Below are 22,050 nucleotides of genomic sequence, written 5' to 3' on the forward strand. Positions count from 1 at the left end.
TTGTCACCCCCCCCCCCCCCCCCCCATCCAAATGCTTGTGTAAATAACATAATTCAATGCACAGAAAATTCAGTTGTGCAGAAGGTGATAAGGATTTATCATTAAAAATCATTATTGTGGTTAATTAACGAATTATCTTCACGTATTTAGTGCCATGTGGCTAATTTGCCTTTTGGTGCTTCCCTGGGTTTAACTATGAATGGTCCTCCCTAGGTCCTCTTTTTAATCCTAACTGAATACCTGCCAACTCTACTGGTTTTTTCCGGGAAATTCCAAACTTTTGATCATTTTTCTTGTTTGTGTATAAGATGTAAGGGACATTTGGTTGTACTAAGAAGGATAATAAAAAGTTACTTTATTTCCTATCCAACATTGAAAAATCTGTCGTAAACATCTACTGGATTTTTTAATGATCTACTGGATTTTTTCCCAGTAGATGTTGGCAGGTATGTAACTGGTCCTCTTTGGTCCCATTTTTGATTCAAAGTGGTCCTCTTTTACCCTTTTCTATGTATAAAATGTGTTGGAAGCCCTGTGATTGCATTTGTATGTACATATAAGATACCTACATGTATATTTGATTTTAAAAAGTATCCAGATTTGTGGAAACAAAGTTTATAATATTTTTAATACTTAAATTTATTATTTTAAAAGTAGAACTCAGTAGTAAAAAGTAAGAGAAGCTTTAATCAGCAGTGATGCCATTTTATATTGCAAATAATTTAAACAGAATTGAATTACTAACAGGCATGACTAAACCTTGAGTAAAAAATTTAAGGGCACAGAGAAGTTTGGGTTAAGGTTTTTTTTAGATTTACACAAATTCAAAGTATAAATGCTTGTTTAAGCAAAAGTACACAAAACTGTAAAGAATATTACTACTTATTAATTTTTTTTATAATGGAATTTATCTATTCTTAAATGAAATAAACTACCAGAAAATAACAAGGTTGACTGTAAATTCTGAAACACATAAGATCTAGAAATTGGTAGTTATTATTTGTTCCACTTGGGGGGAGGGTGGAGCAAATTAGCTCTCGTGTCTAAGAGTGTTTCATCAGTTGATATGGATCAAAAATGTATTATATCAAAAGTAATTGAAAGAATTTTAGATGGTTCATCTTGTTTTTCACTGTGCTTTTAATAAAATATTACTCAAGCCTAACAAAGTTTCCCATTTCATTTTAAAACATATTGTTCATGATTTGTCAGCTGCTGTGCAAAAATGGTTTAACTCCAATATTCTGCAAAGAAATTATTTTGCTTTACATTTTTTCCCTGCAAGATATTTGCTGATGTATTGCTTTCTTCTTTCTCTGATTTCTTGTAATAATATTGAAATTTTTAATAATATTGGTCTTAAAACTTATAATAAGATTAAAAACTTATATTTAATTTTTCCTATTTTTGTTGTATTTTTCTATTTTAACTTGAAATGACAGATGTGTGGATATGAGAAATTAAAGTTGTTTATATTTAGAATATTTTTTTTAAATGTTTTATTAATTAAAAAAAATAAGTGATTGTCATAATGCTGGTGTTTTAGATAATTATCAAAATACAAACACTGATTCACGTAAGTGGTTTTTACAGGGGTGTTTGTGATCTGAATTTTCTCAAACTTTTGGGTTGCCGTTTCTAAAAAGTTTTGGCTGACTACAAATTCTAAAACTGAAAAATTATTTTTAAAAATTTTTCTGAAAGGGGGGGGGGGGGGGGGGGGGGGGGGGGGGGGGGGGCAAACTTCCGAAAATTTCACGCTGTCTTTAGAAAGTTTTAAGTTAATGTAAATGATGAGATATGATGATTGAATGTAAGAATTTCATGTTTTACAAAGTAACTGAATCAATACATAAAAGCTGACTTCTACAAATGGATTGCTTATTAAAATTAATATGTGCATCAAGTATTATATTTTCTGTTAATTTGATGACTTTGTTTTGTTCTTGAACTAAGCAATTTGCAACTGTCAAAAAATAATGTTTTATCATTTTGTTGGTCTCTTTGTTCTTGAGCATAGAATTTAAAACCATGTCATGAAAAATGTACAATTAGAAACATGATAGTATGCATTTATAACACACTATGTGGCAATTTTTGTTAGAGATGCTAAAGATTTTAAGAAGTATAAATCAGAAAGTAAATATAGAATTTGTATCAATATTCGAGACTTTCAGAAAATAAAGGAAACAGCTGCCGAGTTTTGTATTGATCTCAAAAATGTTTTGGTTCAAACGTGAATTAGTAAAATAAATAAAGGATTCCCATGGAATCATTAAAACATTTAGACATAGATTATAGTTACTATGAGCTAATGCTTTAGTTGGAAACAAATATTTAAGGAAATGCACCTCGCAATAGGATAGTTTTTATGGTTGACGAATTTTTATTAGCAGAAAAAAAGGTCCGTTTAGCTTACTTATGCCTGCTGTTGTTCAAAAAGCAGATATTTATTTTGTTTTAAAAATAATGTTTTGAAACTAATTTACTTTAAAGCGCATTATTTTACAATAATAAATGAAATATTTTGGGGAACGGCGTTCCCCCCCCCCTTTTCTCCCCCAACTACAGTACTACATTGAGTACTTAATGAAGGATATACCTCAATATTCCATAATATTCTCATTTTCGCTATTTATAAATATTTATTTCAGTGTTTTCAGCAATATTCTTATGGTTAACTTTTAATTTCAGATTGATGAGAACTATGTTGGCGTCCCTCCGCCAGTACAAGTCTCGATTAAAAATCTTAATGACAACATCAACAAGCAATTTCTTGATGATATGTTGAAAAAATATGGAGATGTTGAACATTCTCAAATATATTATCACCCCAAAACAAGAAAACATCTCCGTCTGGCTCATGTCACTTTTACTACTGTTCATGCTGCTAAGTTGTGTGTTGACAAATTGAATATGAGCACAGTCATGGGGGATATCCTTAGTGTCTATTTAGATCCATTTGGTAAGTGTAGTTATAATATTAATGGAATGAAATGCAGTAGAGTCGATAATCCAAGGTGAATGAGTCTGATGCTTTTTTGGATTACTGGAAACTCGGTTTATCTGAAACGTTCTTAATTGTTAAAATTTTACAATATTAGGAGGATAAAAGAACTTACATTAGTGGTTTCCAAACTGTTTTTACCCAGCACCCTTTTTTTCCGCAAAAGAACTTTTTGCCCCCTTAACTTTCGTAATAATCTAAATTCATTGTAGTGTGAACAATGTTAGTTGTACTACTTTTGGGAGCTATTTCAAAATTACAGAAAAATAGATATAACTGGGGTGAAATAGCTATGCAATGAGCATACTTGCTTTTGAGTGCAAAATTTTCTCAAACCTCATCTTTGTGTGAGCCCTGCATGACTGATATTGTTACCAGTTAAGGATTAATTGATGATAGGAATAAAATTAGTAGAAGCTGATTATGAAGAAACAAACAAATACCGTAATTTCTGGTAGATAAGCCGCCCTATCGTATATGCCGCACATGCAATAATTTACTAACTAAAAACAAAAGTTCATTGGATCAGCCGCCCTATCTTATACACCGCAGAAGAGCATATCAAAACATGGCGCCACACCCCTTATATATATCTCTATATATACCTATGTACGGATGCGATCATTTATTATAGTTAGAACAAAACTGTAACAAGCAACTACACTTGTTGACAGATATAAATGGAATAAACTTCGTGTAAAAAAAAAAGGTCAGAAAATGCTATGGTTACACAAAAACTAGTGTTGCCAGATGACATTTACATTTGGTTGGATGAGAAGTTTTCAAATCATTGTGTTATACTTAGCAGTTCATCGAAAAATTGTTTACCCTTTATCAATTGATTCTTTTTTTTTTTTAATTTATCATCATTGAGACATTTTAAAACATTACTCAGACTATAGGGACTCTTAACTCAGATAAGCTAGTTATTCCTCCATTTTTCAGCCTTGTGAAACGTTACCATCACGAATTTGGCAACACTGGAAAGAACAACAACAGCGAACAGCGGTAAAATCGGTGCTAACTAACGCAGGTTTAAGTGTGTGAGAAATTAAATTTAATGAAAAACCTGTTTCTTCGTGCAATTTGAAAGCTCTACTAGCATTTTTTAATGAATTTCAACATTGCTGCTCGATTTTGGCGAACATGAAAAGCACTAAGAAAGAAGGGTGGGGGGGATTTCTTCAAATACGCCGCAGATGTTAAATTTCAACTTTATAACACGTATAATCCGCAGCTTATCTACCCGAAATTACGGTATATATAATTTGTTTCTGTATCATTTTCAGCTTTAAATTGAAATTAATTTTTTTTAAAAATATTTTTGTTACTACAGTGATTTGTCACTTATACGCGACCTCTGTTAAATGCATTTTTCACTTATGCAAGTTTTTCTCATGGGCTCGGCCAGTGATATAGGAAAATAATGTTAACTGCTATTCATTTATACGCCAAACCTAAAATGCATCTTTCACTTATTAACTAATGTTAACTTATTGCGTTTAAGCTTAATTTTTGGTTTTTCATCTATGCGCAAAAATTTCACTGTCCCACTTAGTCACATATAAATGAGAGGCCACTGTATTTTTTTTTTCTTTTGGTACAACGTGTATCAACTCACTTGATCGCGACTGCGAAAAATTCAAGGATTAGTAAGGTCTATAATAATTCTGTGTTCAAAAGCAACACATTTTTTTTTTTTTTGTCATATTTCTTTCGAAAAATTTCCTATATTTTGTTAATTGTTCCGATATTTTGTTACTTGGTTGCTTTGATTCCAGCTATTATAATGTTTGTTACTTCTAAAATTGTTAACAATGATGTGTGTCTGTATGCATGCTTTATTTTACTAATAAATTAAGTTAAATTTGTTAAAACAATATACTTTATTTGCTTTTGTAAATACTTCCTTCACAAAGCATTCTTACAGATAGATTTCAAAATTATGAGTTTTGTTGAAGAAAGCATAGTAATTTTCTCTTACAAGGTTACTAGCAAGGAGGAAAGGTTCAAAATTTGGATTTCTTTAATTAAACAGAACTACGTATTTTTCCCATCTACTTTTGATACACCACTGTATTGATTATAATATAATTTAATGTGGTCTATTAAAACTATCAACTAATAGTTAGCTGTAGTTTTTAAGATTCTTTGCTAGTGAGATACTTTAAAATATGCCAATTAATAGAACATTGATTTATGTCTTTTTATATATATTTTTTATTATTTTACTTTATTTTAGGTAAAGATTGTATGAGAATATTTGATGAAATCGTTTCTGGAAGAACTAGAACAATATCAACCGGTGAAGAACCACCTGTTATTTGTGACCCTAGACGTAGGATGTCTTATGATAAAGCTCTTCCTAAAACAAATGAAAGAGACTTAAGTGCATTAAACAAAATGAAACGTGATTCTCATAGACCGTATAATCCTGATGTTTTGACACCTGTTGGATCTGATTATGGTTTTGGATCTGAAAGTATACTAAGTAGTCATATGTCTGATAGAAGTATAAGTATGCAATCCGATATGAGTTTCCATTCATCACATTCTACTCCCAGTCAACTAAGCTATGATTCTGGATTTGGCTATAAGTATGGTACTCAAAATCAAATTTGTCAAAATAAAGTACCTTCACATTGTACAAATACACATGTTAACAGTTCTTGGGATAATAAAAGGCCAACAAATTCTTGGGGAGAAGCTTCTTCTTCTTGGGAGGATAGCAGCTCACCAGCTTGGGAAGTACGTAACACTAAAAGACATGTGACACCACCCACAACTCCTGTAGCTGTACCAAAACAGAGTCCCATACGAGAAAGTTTGGATTCACGTATTGAACTATTGCTGAAACAAAATGATGGCAAAAACATTTTTTTAGACTTAGGAGCTGTTTCTGCACAAATTGGGGATGTATCACTTTCGGATTCTACTAAGAATGATGAACGAAAAATAATGGGGCCTCCTTCATCATGGCTCCCTGATCCTCCTTTACCACCAGATTCATCGCCTCTTCCTCCTCTGCCCGATGCAGATGAATTGCCTCCACCACCTCCAGAAGATGAGGACGAATTAGTTATTTTATCGACACCTCCCTCACCATTTCAAAGTTTTTCAGATTATCACAAGTGGGCTGTTATTACTGCTGAAGTTGATGCAGGAAAAGTGAAATCTTTGTCTGATATTGCTAATCTTAAAGATGCTCATCTGGAGCATCCAATACCTTTAAAAGGTGTACGTTTATCTGGAATAAATTTAAAATCCAACAACTTAGACATTGAAAAGCTGGATGACTCCCCAATATTACAAGATGGAGGGGATTCAACTCCAGTTAGAGATGAATTGCCTGTTGAAGATGATGATAAAATGTCACTATCGCCATTAAGTGATGGAGAAGATAAGCTAGAATTGCATATACCTACCATAATTAATGGAACAACCCAAGGGACTACTCCACAAAAAGCTCCCATAAATCATGTACATACTGCATCTGTAGACATCGCCAGTTTTAATGCTTTATATTCTGCCCAAAACTCTAATACAACTTTGTATCATAATTCAGACTCTACGTCATATCCTGCTCCATCATATCCGAACTACGGAAGTACAGGCACTGCAGCTTACCCCGGTCCATCTAGCAGCTCATCCATTTATTCTGCGAACACTGCAACTCCGTTTTCAACTCAGAATTTGTATAGGAATCCACCAATTTCTTCTTCAACTGCTGCACCTGTTCCTCCTTCATCTGCATGTCCTCTACCTCCTCCACCACTTCCTCCATCTTCAGTTGCTTTGCAATCTTCTGCTGTTTCGCTTCCACTACCCACATCTGCTGTTCCATTGCCGCCACCCTCCACAGCGGTAGCTGCTGCTCCCTCTTTATCATCTAATGCTCCTCCACTTCCACCTACTTTGCCATATCTCGGCAGAAGTCCTTCCCAGCCTCCTTCAAGCCATCCCATGTATCCGAGTGAGCAAGTACAGATGATGGCACGTATGGGCATATGGAAACCTGGAATGGGATCTAGTATGGCATCTGCTCCTACGACTTTTCGACCTGGTGATTACAGTCAAACTACTTATCCACCAGGAACTTTCCAGCCTTCTAGTTCATATCCTACCTCAACTGTGCCATTACCGCCAAATATTGCGGAACTCATTTCCAGGCCACCTCCTGGTTATCCATCTGTGTTACCTCCTGTTCTCCCACCATTTTTACCGAGTACATTTATACAGCCACCACCTATTGTTGATCCACATGCACAAACTGTGAATGATGTAGTGTCATGCATCGTCAAGGAAATGAAACAAGTAATGAAAAAAGACATTATTAAGAAAATGGTGGAAGCTACCGCATTTAAACGCTTTGAACAATGGTGGGACGAACAAGTACATCTAGAGAAAGTAAGTTTATTTACAATCAAAAATTATACATGCTCCACTTATGTGCATTACATTTATTAAAAATGTTTTCTATGTTTTTCTAAATAGGTCATTAAAAACAAAATAAAAACTCATAAGTTTTAAAATCTCTCACTTTCTTTTTTCTCCTAACTCTTGAATTCAACATTGAGGAAGTTGTAGCAGTTCTTTAATTCCTTTATTAATGTTATAGCTCAAATCCCAAGGCGGTGTGGTAGACAAAACACCCGAGAAAGCTCAAGCTCCAGTTTCCTCATCACTTAGTGCTCTCTTCGACAAAAATCGGTCGTCTTTCGGTTTTAGTATGGAAAGTACTGGTATAGGACTTGGATTAAGAGCTACCATGCCAAGAATGCCCTCATTTAGAGTAAGCATTTTATCTACTTTCTATATATGTCTGTGTGTTTTGTACATAAGTATTCATAGTCCTGGCTTTTATAATGACATTTTAATGATTAAACCTTTAAGCCACTCATTTCAATATTTTGTCCAAATTTTGTAATGGGGGGGGGGGGGGTAGATGGCACATATGATGTTGGGGGAACTGCATAATCTGAATTGTTGTTGATCACAAATGCCTCAGATTGTTATTACTTGATTGTATTGACTTAGCAAGTTAGTGTATCAGGATTGCCCTTTGTCAGAGCAGATAAAGGTCAAGGTTTTGAACACTAAGTAGAACCACCAAGTAATACTCTGTGACTACTGTTGAGCATTCTAAGCAAACCAATAAAGTTCTAGTGCAAGCTAAGTGGCATTTTCACTAAAATAGGTATAGTTAGAAAATCCTGCATTGGTTCCTGGTATTGTACTAAGGAACTAATTTTATAATACATTGTAACAAATATAAATCCTCATTTGAAAAAGTAAGGAATTGAAATTTCATGTTTCTCTTTAATGTAAACATTACATTAGGTAAAACATTAGATATAAAACTATGTTCCTAAATGGTAACCACACTAAAATATTAATTTTCTGCATACTATCAGGCGTCTGTCCAGGATTCTTCACAGGGTCTGTTTTTTGTGAAAAATCAAATAATTTTGTGAAAAATGAATTAATTTTGTGAAAAGTCAAATTTTAGTATTTAGAGATGGCACAAACTGCATTATTTAAACTTAAAGTTGAGTGTTTTTCTCTTCTATGTTGAGAGTATCATTCTGGGTTTTTTTTTAGTATTTGGCCGAGGGGGGGGAGGGCATCACTCTCTCAAGTATCAATATTTATCTACAATTCCACATTACGTTAAATTATACTAGAAATATTTCTGTACAGTATTTAAAATAATTGTAACAAAAAAATAAATAAATAAAATTCAGACAAGGGTTCAACATTTTACTTTTTGACCCAAGACATGCTTCAAATCACAGAATTTTGTTTAAAACTTATAAATTCCGTGATTTTAACAAAAATACAAAGAGATTTTACTTGTTTACCTCTTAACAAGGCATACTAAACATCAAAAACTCGAAAAATCGTATTTCCATAGCGAGATGCAAAGAGATCGCAATTCTCAAAGTGAAGGCATCAAAAGTATAAAAACGGCTTGTAAAAGAAATATTTTTAATAAAATTATTTTAAAATTGCATTTTAGAGTCCTATAATAAACATATCATTCATATCTGTGGACACAGTTGAAGCAAAAAAAAAAAATTAACATCGATTCAGTATTTTAATTTTTGACTCATAAAATAAAATAGAATTTTACTTTCAAAACTTGAAATGAGCGTTCTAACAAAAATAAAGAGAGTTTTCATTTATTTGCATCCTAATAAAGCGAAGTTAGCTTGAAAAAAGAACAAAATAGGATTCTCATATTGGATGTTAAAAGACTGCATTTTTCCAAATGTAGACATCAAAAGAAAAAAAAAGGTAACTAAAAGAGTTTATTTAAAGTTGATCATCCTTGTTAGTATCGAAAACTCAAATCCACATAATTTTCTCCCAAAATAACAGTTAAACATCGCACCGCACCCGTAAAAACGCAAATATTGACAAGCTGGTAAAATGATGAGAATATTTTCTAATCAAGTCATAGTAAAGGTAGGGTCTGGTGGGGGAAAGTGGTCAATGGGGTAAAGTGGTCATTCGTCAAATAAATGGCTATAGCTTGGAAATAAATGTTTGAATGAATATGAAAATTTTATTATAGAGTAGGGCAGTTAGAAACTACATTTTGAATACAAAATTTTATAACTGGCAAAATTTTATTTCGTAAAAAAAATATTTTGTGTGAATATGAAAAGTTTTTAAATCTAAACACCTTTTTTAACTTCCTTGGGAAATTTTGTTTGTTAGAATTATGAACAGATTGACTGCATAGGAAGCTTCCTACATGTCTCAAGAACTTTTACTCATTATCAGTTAGCTGAGTCCCTTTTAGATAATTTTTTAGAACAATTTAAGTAAGATGGGGTGAAGTGGTCATAATATTAGGCTTAACAAATATTGTTCTTCTAATGTCACTTAATCGTTAAGTATAAGGCAGATATAAATTAAATATTAATTTCACATAATATGTATTGTTTTTACAGTAAACGGGGTTAAATATACGAGTATATGCGTATGCATACGCATATACTCATGTAGTCATGTATATAGACGTATTCACATAAATGCACTAATAAATATGTATATGGGTATCTGCAAGTATTTTTAATCTATGCAGATATACATTCGACTATACACGTATATACTCACTTATACTCGTATATATATATAGACACTTATATACTCGGGTAGACACGAATATACGCATACGTACTCGAGTAGACACTTACATACAAGCATATGATATACAAGTAAACAGTGAGTTTAAACTTTTGGGCAAATTATTAAAATGTGTTAGAGGGGAGGATAAGAAGCAAGAATCATAAGGAACATATGGTCACAAACACAATGCTGACGCGCTACATGCACGCAAAGCCAGAAACTGATGGATGCAAAACAGGTCACAACTTTATATATAGTATATATGTATATATATTACACATAGAAAATTTTACACAGCATTTTAGGTCTGAGGAAAGTTTTAAAGCGTTTGATGAAATTTGCGACCTGCAGCTGTAATACATGTGCATCGCAATCCCAAAGCATTTCAAAAGACTGTTGCAATAACGAGACTTTTGAAAAAGTTTCATCTGTCGCTACGCCTTTGTTGCGACTACAGGCCGTAACTTTTAACAACTGCTCTAAATATTTCTTATAAACTAAAATGTTGAGTAAAATCATCTTTGTGTAACAAAATTGCGATTTGTTTGCATCCTTCAGTTTCTGGCTTTGTGTGCATGTAGCGCGTCAGCGAACGTAATTTCCTTATAATTCTTTGCTTCTTATCCTCCTCTCTTACACTCCTTAGATTTTTACCCAAGAGCTTGGATTCATTCTGTAGGCACACATGTATATAAGCTTATATATTCGTGTACACATACATGTACTGGTGTATGCACGTATATGTACGTATATACGTCTATATAGGTATATAATCGTGTTTGCACGTATACATACCTATATACTTGTGCTTCACAATATATATATATGTGAGTAGACACGTCCAAACACGCACTGAATGTATCCACGAATTAACTCATGTATACCCGTATATGTGTGTATGTGCACTTATATATGCGTGTATACGTCTACTGTACACGTATATACTCAGGTATGCATGTATGTACGCGAGATACAAGTGCATACACGCATATGATGTTCGTTTACATGCTTATATACCCGTACGTACACGTGACACGTATATACTCGTGTAGACACGTCTACACTTCTGTGGGTAATCACGTATACATGCTTATATACTAGTGTATACACATATATACTTGAGTAGGCACGTGCATACATGTGTATCTACTCATATATGAACGTGTTTACTAATGTTTACACGACACATATATACTCGTGTATACACACAGATGCTTGTGCATATACTTGTAAATATAAAAATAACCGAAATATACAAATATTAGGGTTGTTTATAATGGTTTTGCATCTATTTTTAACTATGACCACTTTACTCCATGCTATGACCACTTTCCCCCACCCCATGGGGTAAAGTGGTCATAAATACAAAGGGAAAAGAAAGTGTCATAAAACTACTTAAATCAGTATTTATTTTCCTAAAACTCAATGTACTGTGCTCTTTAATAATGCAATGTAAAATAAAAACAGAAATAGTTTAAATGTTTAAAGAATTTATTGTTTCTATTATTCACATAACTTGAAAACCTACGATTTTATGACCACTTTACCCCACCAGACCCTATAATTCCAGACACTAAGTGGCGATAATTTTGAAGTTGGTAACCCTATCTGAAGTGAACATATTGATTATATTTTTTCCTCACCTTTTTACTATCCCTTTGCAGTTCTAAGTTTATTTCGCTGACATATATTATTATTATTGTTTATTAAATCATGAGCGGGGAGAAAAGTGCTTACCAACGCCTTTTCAAAGATTGTCAGTTTTATGCACGGAAATATGTTATTTTGCTTTCAGACTTGCTCTTTCAATAAACAATTTGTGAAAGATCAGTTCTTGTTTATCTGAATTTTGTAAAGGGTCCGTTTTGGTTGATCGGGATTTTGTGAAAGGCCCATTTTGGTTGATCGGATTTTTGTGAGCGGTCCGTTAACGGACCCAAATATCCCCTGGCCAGACCCCTGACTATAGTTTAATAGTGCATGTTTTGCATCTCCATATTCTTATCTAAATTATACTTCTTGTATTTTCAGCGAAAAATAATAAAACCTCCTTCTCCACCTCGCCTTGATGATGATGACAGTAAAAAAGCTGAAGAATCTGGTTAATATTATTTTCTGATTTTTATTGGTAAAATTAATGCTGTACCTCAGAGCCAGAAGGACGTAAGTCACCTTATGATAATTTTACGGGAGAGAGGAAAACCTTTTTTCTGGATGAGATGCACGCTCTTTGAACCCTGGTAAAAAATTGAAAAGGATTTCTTTTTAAGAACTACGAATGTTCACATGGCTTGATACGGAATAGGCTTCTACATACAATGCACTAATTAACAGAATAGTGCAATTTTTGGACTGTCAATCTGGCTCTGATGTACAGAATGTGGTTCTTAACATTCTTCATTTTAGAAAAGAATTTAGTTCTTTGAGATATCTTAATGTGCAAGATTACACAAGTTAAAAAATATACAGAACTAAAGCAACTGTATTAATCTAAAGTTAAGTTAACTTTGTTTCTAAAAAACCTACTTGTCAGTAGTTTGTTTGAAAATATTAAATTTTTGTTCAATTAGTTTTTATTGTATCCTATGATTCAATGTTTACGTCTGAGTGGCTTTGTGGTTTAAAGAATTGTGTTATACAGAACTTATACTATTTCAGGGTGCATACGCACTCCTGCAATCCTGGGAAACTACTTGGGGAAAAAAATCAAAATTGACGCATCTCCGATCATGTTTGCAATTGTTAGGGGAAAAAATCACCACGTTTTGCTTATAAAATGTAAGCATGGATGCAAGACCTTCCGTCTCAGGGCGGATTTCCGTCTTGGACAAAATTTCCGAGACGGAGGTCAGGACGGAAAGAAATTCGATGACTTTCCTTCAGTTTTTACTAAAAAACGAAAATTTGAGTGTTTGAAAAATATGCTTTGATCGCTGGACCTTTCCATAACCGTGAATTTACATCGGCATTCCCTCCATTTTCCGCCATGAGCTTGTTTTGTTTGCAACGTGCTTTCGGAGGAGTGACTTTTAGACTCGCGCTGTTTGACTTTTTTTAGGTAGCTCTGTTATTTCTAACTCACTGCATTGCAGACCGCGGAGTTGCTCGCTTTTCTCACTAATTTTTCGAATGGATCGCTGGAATGCTGTTTTCGATCATCCTTACGTTTTTTTTTGCAAACTTTACACGCATAAATGAAAATTATGTGCGCTCCTAAATTGCTTTATAGTTGAATGTGAGTCAACGGTTGAGTGTGATTGCTGACGGGATGAAATGTTTGCGCCACATCAAAGGGCGTCCACCATACCAGATAAACCGGGAACTATCAGGTATTTTGAAGATTTTAATGCAAATGGGAATAATGGGAATTCTCAAAGAATCGAAGGTGAGTTTCAAGCTGGTTTGAAACACCGGTGGGCAACTGTTCCTGCATCTTTGACATGTTTATTCTAATAAGACTTGAAGAATCACTAAATTCCAATGACTTTCAATCTAACACTCGCTAGAATGGGAATGGGGGGGGAGGAGAGAGAAAGGAAACGTGAAAAATAACAGCAGCACGAGTTTGCGAAAAAACGCTGCTCTTGCAAAGAGGGTAAGTCCGCAAATTAACCCACAATACTGAAGTTTTAACACATTTATATTTTGTAAAATCGGGGGGGGGGGGTTACTCAAGGGCACCAGAATAAAAAAAAAATCAAAAAACTTAATTTTAAGCCATTTTTGAAGCTAGGAGTGGTTTGGGATTTCTCTTCTGCAAACTCTTTAAAAAAGGTAAAAATGTTTAGGCTGTCTTTCATGATGTAAAAGTGGGGAGGGTGAGGTTTAAAAAAAAATTGGAAATTAGAGGCTTAAAAACACTAATCTGGGCAATCTTTGATGAATTTATGACAGATGGTTTCGGTGTTCTAACCTAAAAATGTTTTCTAGCTGATGCATTAATAACTATTTGAGGCTATACTAAAATGTCTTAAGAGAAAGTGTATTTGGGACACTCTCTCGAAAAATGTTTGTAATTGGAAGTCTTAAAACTTTTAGGCTGTCTTTGGCAATGTCAAGAGGGGGGGGGGGGGGGGCTTTCTTTAGGCGAAATTAAGAAGCTGGAGTCTTGAAAGCTTTAGACCATTTTTGATGAACGTAGAGGGTGGGGTTTGGGGTCCCCCTCCCCCTTCAAAGCTGAAGTATTCAGAATTTTGCTTTAGGTAATCTTTGGGGAGCTTAAGAAGAGGGAATTCAAAGGCTTTTTGAAATTAAATTCTAAAAACTTCAGTGATGAAAAGGGGGAACCACAAATTTAAGTCAAATTTAGTGAACTTAGGGGAAAGAACTCGGGGGGAGGGTGTCTCTCTCCCCCGCAAATTTCTCTATGCAGATGTATTGAAATGCTATTTTTGAGGGAGTTAAGAGTTAGGGAAATCGGGGGTCTTACTCGAAACATTTTTGAAATTGAAGTCTTAAAACTTTGTGTTGTCTTTGGCGATGTGGGTAGGGGAGTTGCACTTTCAATAGAAAAATAAATCTTAAACACAAACTTACACTGCCTTTAGTGTGCCTGCTTTACACAAGGAGAGGGGGTATTCCGCCGCCCAGCTCGAAAAATTTTCGTTTCTGAAGTTTTAAGAACTTTGTTTTGGGCTATCTTTGGATGCTTAAGTGGGGAGGGAGTCGGAGGTTTCTGTCAAACATTTTCGGAAATTAAAGTATTAAAACTTTTATGCGGTCATAAGTCAAGTATACAGGTAAAGGGGGTACTGTGTGTTATAGAAACTGAAGCCTTAAAAACACAAATTAATTTGTGGTAAACTTAGAGGAAGGGTTATGGGAGTGCTCTTCCGAAAATTTTTCGATGCTGAAACATTTAAAACGCTACTTTAGGCTGTATTTGAGTACCTTTTAAGGGACATAATGCAGGTGCCCTCCCTTTTGGGGGGTGAGGATTCAGTTCCCCTATTGCGCTTTTTAATTAATGAATATTGGATAGTGTTCCTCATTTAAAAAATATATCTACTTCACTGAAGCTGTTTTTTTATTGCTAATTTTACCACCTGCTATCATATAAAATATTTCTTTTACAAATGTAGACTGGGGGTGGGGATGGTGGCGGTTCATTAACCGCCCATATCCTTCCCTCACCTTCCTTTTTTTCCTGGTTTGTTCACGCTATCTTGGGTAGACTTTCCGATCAGAACTGATTTATTTTGCAAAAGTGAAAATCTTACGTGCCGAATGCCCCAAGCAATTTTATTGTTGAAATAAAAAGGTTTACAGTCGGCGAAAAACTAATGGCTTGGAGCCCCGAATGCTTTTACCCCTAACATCATCCAACATCGTGTAAAATTGCGTTTTTGGGACTTCAATTTCGAAATATTGCTGAAGGAGAGTTCTTGAACTCCATACCTTTAATAATGCATTCAAAAAGCGTGTAAATGTTATGAAAGATGGAGTACGATTTCGTTTTTAAACCTTCACTTTCAACATCTTCAAAGCTTCAATTTCGAGGAGAGCCAGCACCCCCTTCCCTCTTCCTATAATATTTTTGAAGATCGCCCAATATTGTGATTTTGGGTCATTCAGTTTGAAAAAATTGATGTAAGAGAGTCCCTGAACCTCTCCTTTCCTTGAACTTTACCAAAATGGCCTACCATTGCGTTTTTTGAACTTCAATTTAAAAAAATGTCTGGGGGAGAGCCCCCAGGCCCCTCGTTATTGGTGGTTTATAGGTTTTTGGAACTACGATGTCAAAACACTTAAAGATTACAATTTAAACTAGGTCCATGTTGTTAGAAAAGTCAAAAGCTAAAAATTCAAAGCAAATACAGGTTCCGAAACTGCCATACGTTAAAATCTATAACATATCTATGCTCATATATTTTTCCTTAAGAATGCATGTGGGGGGAGGGGGCGGAGGTCAAAATATTTTCCGTCTTGAACACATCACCAAACTTGCACCCATGAATGTAAGCATAACTGCTCAGCGCCCCATATGGTCCTGTGGCAGCGCCACAAAAATGTCGCGGCACCTCCTGATAGTAGAATTTATTCAAACATCACTGCCAGTAGAACTCTCAAATTGCACCTTGGAATGGATTTGCTTTGCTCTATTAACTGCCATAGGTTGTACTAGGCATTTCCATAGGAGTTCGCCTCTGTCGGTGTTATTTCCAATGTTGCCTGATGTGTGATTCACACAGCTGAAAAATGGAGGAATCCTCATATGGGGCAGTGAGAAATGGACATAAGTTTTGAGTAAAATGCATTTAAAGATAACATCCCAGGTAGGTTTTCATTGAAATTTTTTTCTAAATCATGCTGCATAGCAGCAACTACCAGGTCCACTAGTACCATCTCTTGCCCCAAGACCTCAGAGGAGAGATCTACCATGTGTACTGGTTATCTCCAAATTTTTAATTTTGCCACTTACATCCCTTTGCTTCTCACTGTCTCATATGTATAACAGCCAATGATGGAGTAACACTCCTGACGCCATCAGCAATGAAATGACCACGCCATTATACTTAGATAATGTGTTTTGGCAATGTTGAAAATGCAAAGAAAGACTTTCTTGTGATAAGGCTGAACTGGATCCTGTAGCTTTACTGTTTTATTGGAAAGACTCATTTCAGTGGATTGAAGAAACGAAAAAGTGGTCAACAATGAACACTATCTACTGGAGTTTAGGGTTAATCTACTGAAGGTAGGGTTAAAATTTCAACTATTAAAAAAATATCACCAAACATGAAATTGCTTCGTTCAAATGTAAAAGCAATTTTTACCTTTCATATCTTGATGGGCAATTTTCTATTTGCTAATATAATTTTGAATAAAGTTTTAAAATGTCTCGATAAATTTTTAAAAAATTCAAAATCAATCATTAAAAGTTGTTGAACAATTTTTCCATGTAACAATTATGACATGATGATTTGAGTTATTTTTTTACTTGTAATGGAAGTTGTAATTGTTTTTATTATTTTTGTTATTAATTATTTATTTCCTCATCCAATTAAATGTTAGATGTACATTTCTCCTGGCAACACTATAATTTTTTGCATTGCCGTTTTCCGATCTTTTCCTTTACACAAGGTTCACCTCTATGTCCATTACTCTATCACATGTAGTTGCTTGTTACTGTTTCGTTCCAACAATTATAAATTATTGCATCCATATAGGAGAGTCCAGGGCTCCAAGTTCGGATAAGCTCTCCTGCTGCGTATACAATGGGATGGCTTATTATCATTGAACTTTTGTTTTTAGTTAGTTAATTAGTGTACATGCAAAGGTTGATTTAACTGAAGATTGATTCTGAGTGATTTTAAATATAAACTGCTATTTGCATGGTTATTTTGCTGTCAATCCATAATTTTTTTGGACTTCTTGGATTTTTTCTGGGCTCCTTGGATTTTTTCTTGCAAAGTCCGTATGCACCTTGTGTTTGTATGTGTGAAAGATTATTAATTACTAATAATAATTCATTAAAAATTAATTATTAAGTAGCTAATTTATTAAAAAGTTCATTAAAGATGCTTTGAGAACAAACATTCAGCTTTAAAATTGAATTTTACGGCTGGTACTTGCATGTTTTTGGTTAAAAAAAAATTTAAAAAACTTTTAATGCAGTATTTTGTTGGGCATTATTTCATCCTAATGTAATTTATTTTCTTTTTCAGTGTTAAGGTTCTTAGATGAGGAAAAAAAGTACATATGTAAATTAAAATAATTAATACTGGTTTGTTTACTATACCTATAGTTGGGGCAAACTTGAATCGGCAGCATTGTGAAGGTTACACAGATATCCTAATCACAGCATTACGATGCTGCAAAGTTATATTTGCCCCATCTTAGTTGTATTGTTTTTTCAACCTTACTAAATGTTAAAAAGTAATGCAATTCATGATGTATGTTCAGTAAAAATGCTAATTAAAATATATTTGCTACCTTATATGGAGAAAATTTTTCATATGAAAATATCTTATCTTCTGCAGCATCTGTATCAGTTTTTAAAAAATATTTCATTTAAAAATTGCTGACATTGATCATTAAAAACATATATTGCATTCATTGTATGAAATACCAATTGAAACTTGCATTAAAATTTTTTAGTTGTGTATTTCAACTCATGAATATACTCATGGTTTTTCATTTATTAAGAAAAATGTTTCTTTTAGACATCAAGTTGCCTCAAGCTCTGCTTTAAAACTGCCTGAATCAGGGTTCGTACGGATCATGGAAATCCTCGAAAGTCATGGGAAAAAAATAAGCAATTTTCAAACCTGGAAAAGTCATGGAAAATTTAAATTTTCATTCAAAGTCATGGAAATTTATTTAAGGTCATGAAAAAATGTCCTGGGCAAAGAGAAAGTAACTGTATCTAAAAGAGCATTAAAAATCTTGAGTGATTTAACAGTATTGCACATAAAAGCTATTAAAACTGGAAAATGGAACGATCCCAAAAACATCTGAATTTTGAAATCTCATTACATCCACTTCTGTTACAGTCACTCGTCTTTTTACAATATTATTTTATTACTTGCACATCACTCATTTAGAATTTACCATTATTTTTAACACTTCCTACATTTTTTATTCCGTAGTAACGATCTTGCACATTCTTGATTTTGCCACGCCCACTCAAAAATGTAATTCGATTGCATCCGAGTTCGTTTCCATCATTAGTAAAAACTTTATTGTTAAATTTATCAGAATTTATCTTAATTTGTTGAAGGTTTTAGAAAATAAAGATCTGTAGTCAGGTGACAGCATAAAGAAATAAGGGAATTCTAATACTCTAAAACAGTAGTGCCCAACATACGACCCGCAAAACTCAATGTCAGGAGTCAAACACTATATTCTAGAATTTTTAAACTTATTAATTAGTATGCATTTGAATATGTGCAAATAAAAGTACATTTAAATCAGAAGATTTATTCACTACTGAATGTTTTTTAAAAACAAATATCTGGCTTAGAAACATTAATTTACTATACAGAATGTGGCTTTACTTTAAAGAACCAAAATACTGTTAAGTTATGTGGATGATTAAATGTTAGACATTAAACATCATTATATTCCATTCACTGTATTTTTACTTAAATTTTTGTTATGAAGACAAATAAGAATAGCCTTGTGTTTTTGGTGAACACTGATATTTTTTCAATCTCAAGTATGTGCTTCAATGAGGTAGTGGCATTCACGTAAAAGTTTTGCTGATGCTCATTTCCAAAAAAAATGGCAGGCTTGGTATTAAATTGTACTATTCTCTTCATGCAACAAGGTCATGAAAATTTTTAAGAAGTCATGAAAAAGTTTTGGAAAAGTCATGGAATTCTGTCATACAAATAGAGTATGAACCCTGCTGAATGTTTCAAAAACCTTCAAATTATTTTGAGTATTAGCTAAAAAAACTAAGTTCTTTTTCACGAGTCACTGTTTATCTGTAAAAGCAACTGTTTTTTCATATATTTATTGGTTATCAAGTTAACATCAAAATGTTTTCATAAATTTCTATATATTTTGCCGTGAAAATTAAGCATCTTTGTTCTGTTATTATACTTTATTCATTTATATTTTAAATAGGTTTGAGTGTTATTTAACATTAAATTGAAACAAAAATTACTAAAAAATTACTGTATTTATAGATACCGAAATAGAAAAGGTTAAGTCTGATTCTGATACAGAAGCTTCTCTTGGCCCAAAAAAGCGAAGAGTAGTGTTTTCATCAGAAGATGAAGAACAGAGTTCACAGGAAAGTGAAAGTGAAAAGGCAGATTCTGGTGAGCAGACATTTTTTATTATGCACTTAATTTTTCTTGACTGAGCTTTTTTCATTCTTTAAGCTGCTGATTTAACTCAGCTTTCTCATTTACTAAGCTTAACTGCATCCTAAATATCTACCATTTTTGGGAAATTGAAACTTAATTAAACATTTTGTACTGGGTGGGGAAGGTATAAGGCCACTATTTTGTGGAACAGCCTTCCCCTGCTTTGCCTCCAACTATATTACTGCATGTAAGTACAGATAATTAAATTTAACTGTAATCCAATAAATAAATTGTTGTGGACCAGAACATTTAAAGTTTGAGTTAGTACCCAATGACAAGTAGATGCTTTTAACTTAGTATCCACTTTTTTAATGCTTGGGGTCTTGGCTTTGCCTAGCAACCCTAAAACCCCTTTTTGGCGAGATGGTCTTCGAAACATTGCCTCTCTAGGATTTGCTTTTCAAACTTCAGAGGAAAGAGCCACAGGACTTGCTCCCGATGTTTTATGTCTAGGATGCAATAGTGTATCTTAGCCAATCTGAAATCCTCATATAAAATCAACTATTTGGATCTTACCTACGACTCCTCAAAGCAGTCTTCTAATATCATATACAGCTGACTGATAAGAACATTGTTTTCCCCCTGAGCCAAGCTATATCAGTAGCTACTTCAAATTCTATTTTTCTTTTTTAACAGAATAGAAATTTAGAAATTAATATTGCTTCAACGATCAATTCTTGCAGACAAAAATTAGTCTATAGACATATGTTAACTATATTATTGTCACTACAAAAATTAATTGATATATTTTTTACAACACCATTTTGCCACATTAGAATTACAACCAATGCCACACCTACTTCTTTTACCAATGCCGCATTAGAATTACAACTATTGTAAATAATAAATTAATAACTTTAACTATTAATTAACTAATAATTATAAATAACTTTACTTAAAATAATACAGAAAGTCAGATTTAATATTTTTACCGAAAATACTTAACTTTAAAGGAACAAGTATTTAGTTTCATTTTTCATTTCTTTTTAATACAAAACAAATATTACAAACATTTTTTTTGTTTGTTATGTTACAGAACTGACTGAGGGTTTTAGGGGAAACCTTTATACACTTAAGCTCTGACAGTAACGACGAGTGACCGAAACAATGGTTCGGTTCAACTCGAATTTTGCAGGCAAGGAAGGTATATTCAGTAAGTTACCGCCCTATAGCCAGGGCTAAGGCAGAAATGCATGAAATACACCGCCAGCTCAGTCAATTGCAGCCGAGGACTGCAGTTTCGTGCTTATTAGCACTCATCAGCCCGGCATAGGACTAACTGAGCTGGAGGTGGAAAACTCTTGGTGGTTTGGCACTCTTGGCTTCCTTAATAGGTTTTCCACCTCCAGCTCAGTTAGTCCTATGCCGGGCTGATAAGTGCTAATAAGCACGAAACTGCAGTCCTGGACTGGAATTGACTGAGCTGGCGGTGTTTTTCATGCATTTCTGCCTTAGCCCTGGCTATAGGGCGGTAACTTACTGAATGTTACTTTGTGTATGTTTAAAGATGGCTATGACCAACTCCTGCCCCAGAAGGTAAATTCTGGATGCTCTAGTGAAACAGGGGTACTAGCAGCAGATATTTGTCTGGCATGAAATTTAAATCAACATTAAGTTTATGTTTTACAAACACTTCTAAATGTTTTTATCTTCCACAACTACTTGGTTTTGGAATTTTAGCTTGAAAGTTTGTCATGAATTATGTATTGAATAACTTACAATAATGATATTAATTATTTAATGCATTTCAGATGATGAGTCAAGTTCTGCTGAAGATGAATCATCAGAATCTGAAAGTGGCTCTGATGAATCCGAGTTTGCTTCAGACGAAAGTGAAGGTGAGTCAAATGATGAAGCTGAAGATGCTGCCAGTGAAGAAGAAGGTATATTACCAGATGCTAAACAGCCAGTAGCAAAAGTAGCAGAGCTTGAATCTTCAGAATCTGATGAGATAGAGAGCAGTACAAAAATAGAGAAAGAAACAAGGTAAAAATTTTTATGCCCTTTCTAAATTTAGTTCCCTTGATTTTGAAAATTGAATTACAACTAGTATTTGTTATTGAACAATGCAACTCAATTGTTATGCATCCT

At 33.8% G+C, this 22,050-nt stretch overlaps 1 protein-coding gene across 1 annotated transcript in view; it reads left to right on the top strand.

The window, feature by feature from the left end:
- The window catches only part of LOC129228722 (histone-lysine N-methyltransferase SETD1-like), a 71,209-nt gene that overhangs the window by 22,329 nt on the left and 26,830 nt on the right, over positions 1 to 22,050 (top strand). The window contains exons 6-12 of the mRNA XM_054863407.1: positions 2,695 to 2,965; positions 5,250 to 6,638; positions 6,876 to 7,414; positions 7,626 to 7,799; positions 12,176 to 12,245; positions 19,777 to 19,911; positions 21,711 to 21,945. Coding sequence (XP_054719382.1) covers positions 2,695 to 2,965; positions 5,250 to 6,638; positions 6,876 to 7,414; positions 7,626 to 7,799; positions 12,176 to 12,245; positions 19,777 to 19,911; positions 21,711 to 21,945 — 2,813 coding nt within the window. The remainder of the gene's footprint in view (positions 1 to 2,694; positions 2,966 to 5,249; positions 6,639 to 6,875; positions 7,415 to 7,625; positions 7,800 to 12,175; positions 12,246 to 19,776; positions 19,912 to 21,710; positions 21,946 to 22,050) is intronic.

The sequence above is a fragment of the Uloborus diversus genome, chromosome 8, assembly GCF_026930045.1.
Source record: "Uloborus diversus isolate 005 chromosome 8, Udiv.v.3.1, whole genome shotgun sequence".
Taxonomy (NCBI): domain Eukaryota; kingdom Metazoa; phylum Arthropoda; class Arachnida; order Araneae; family Uloboridae; genus Uloborus; species Uloborus diversus.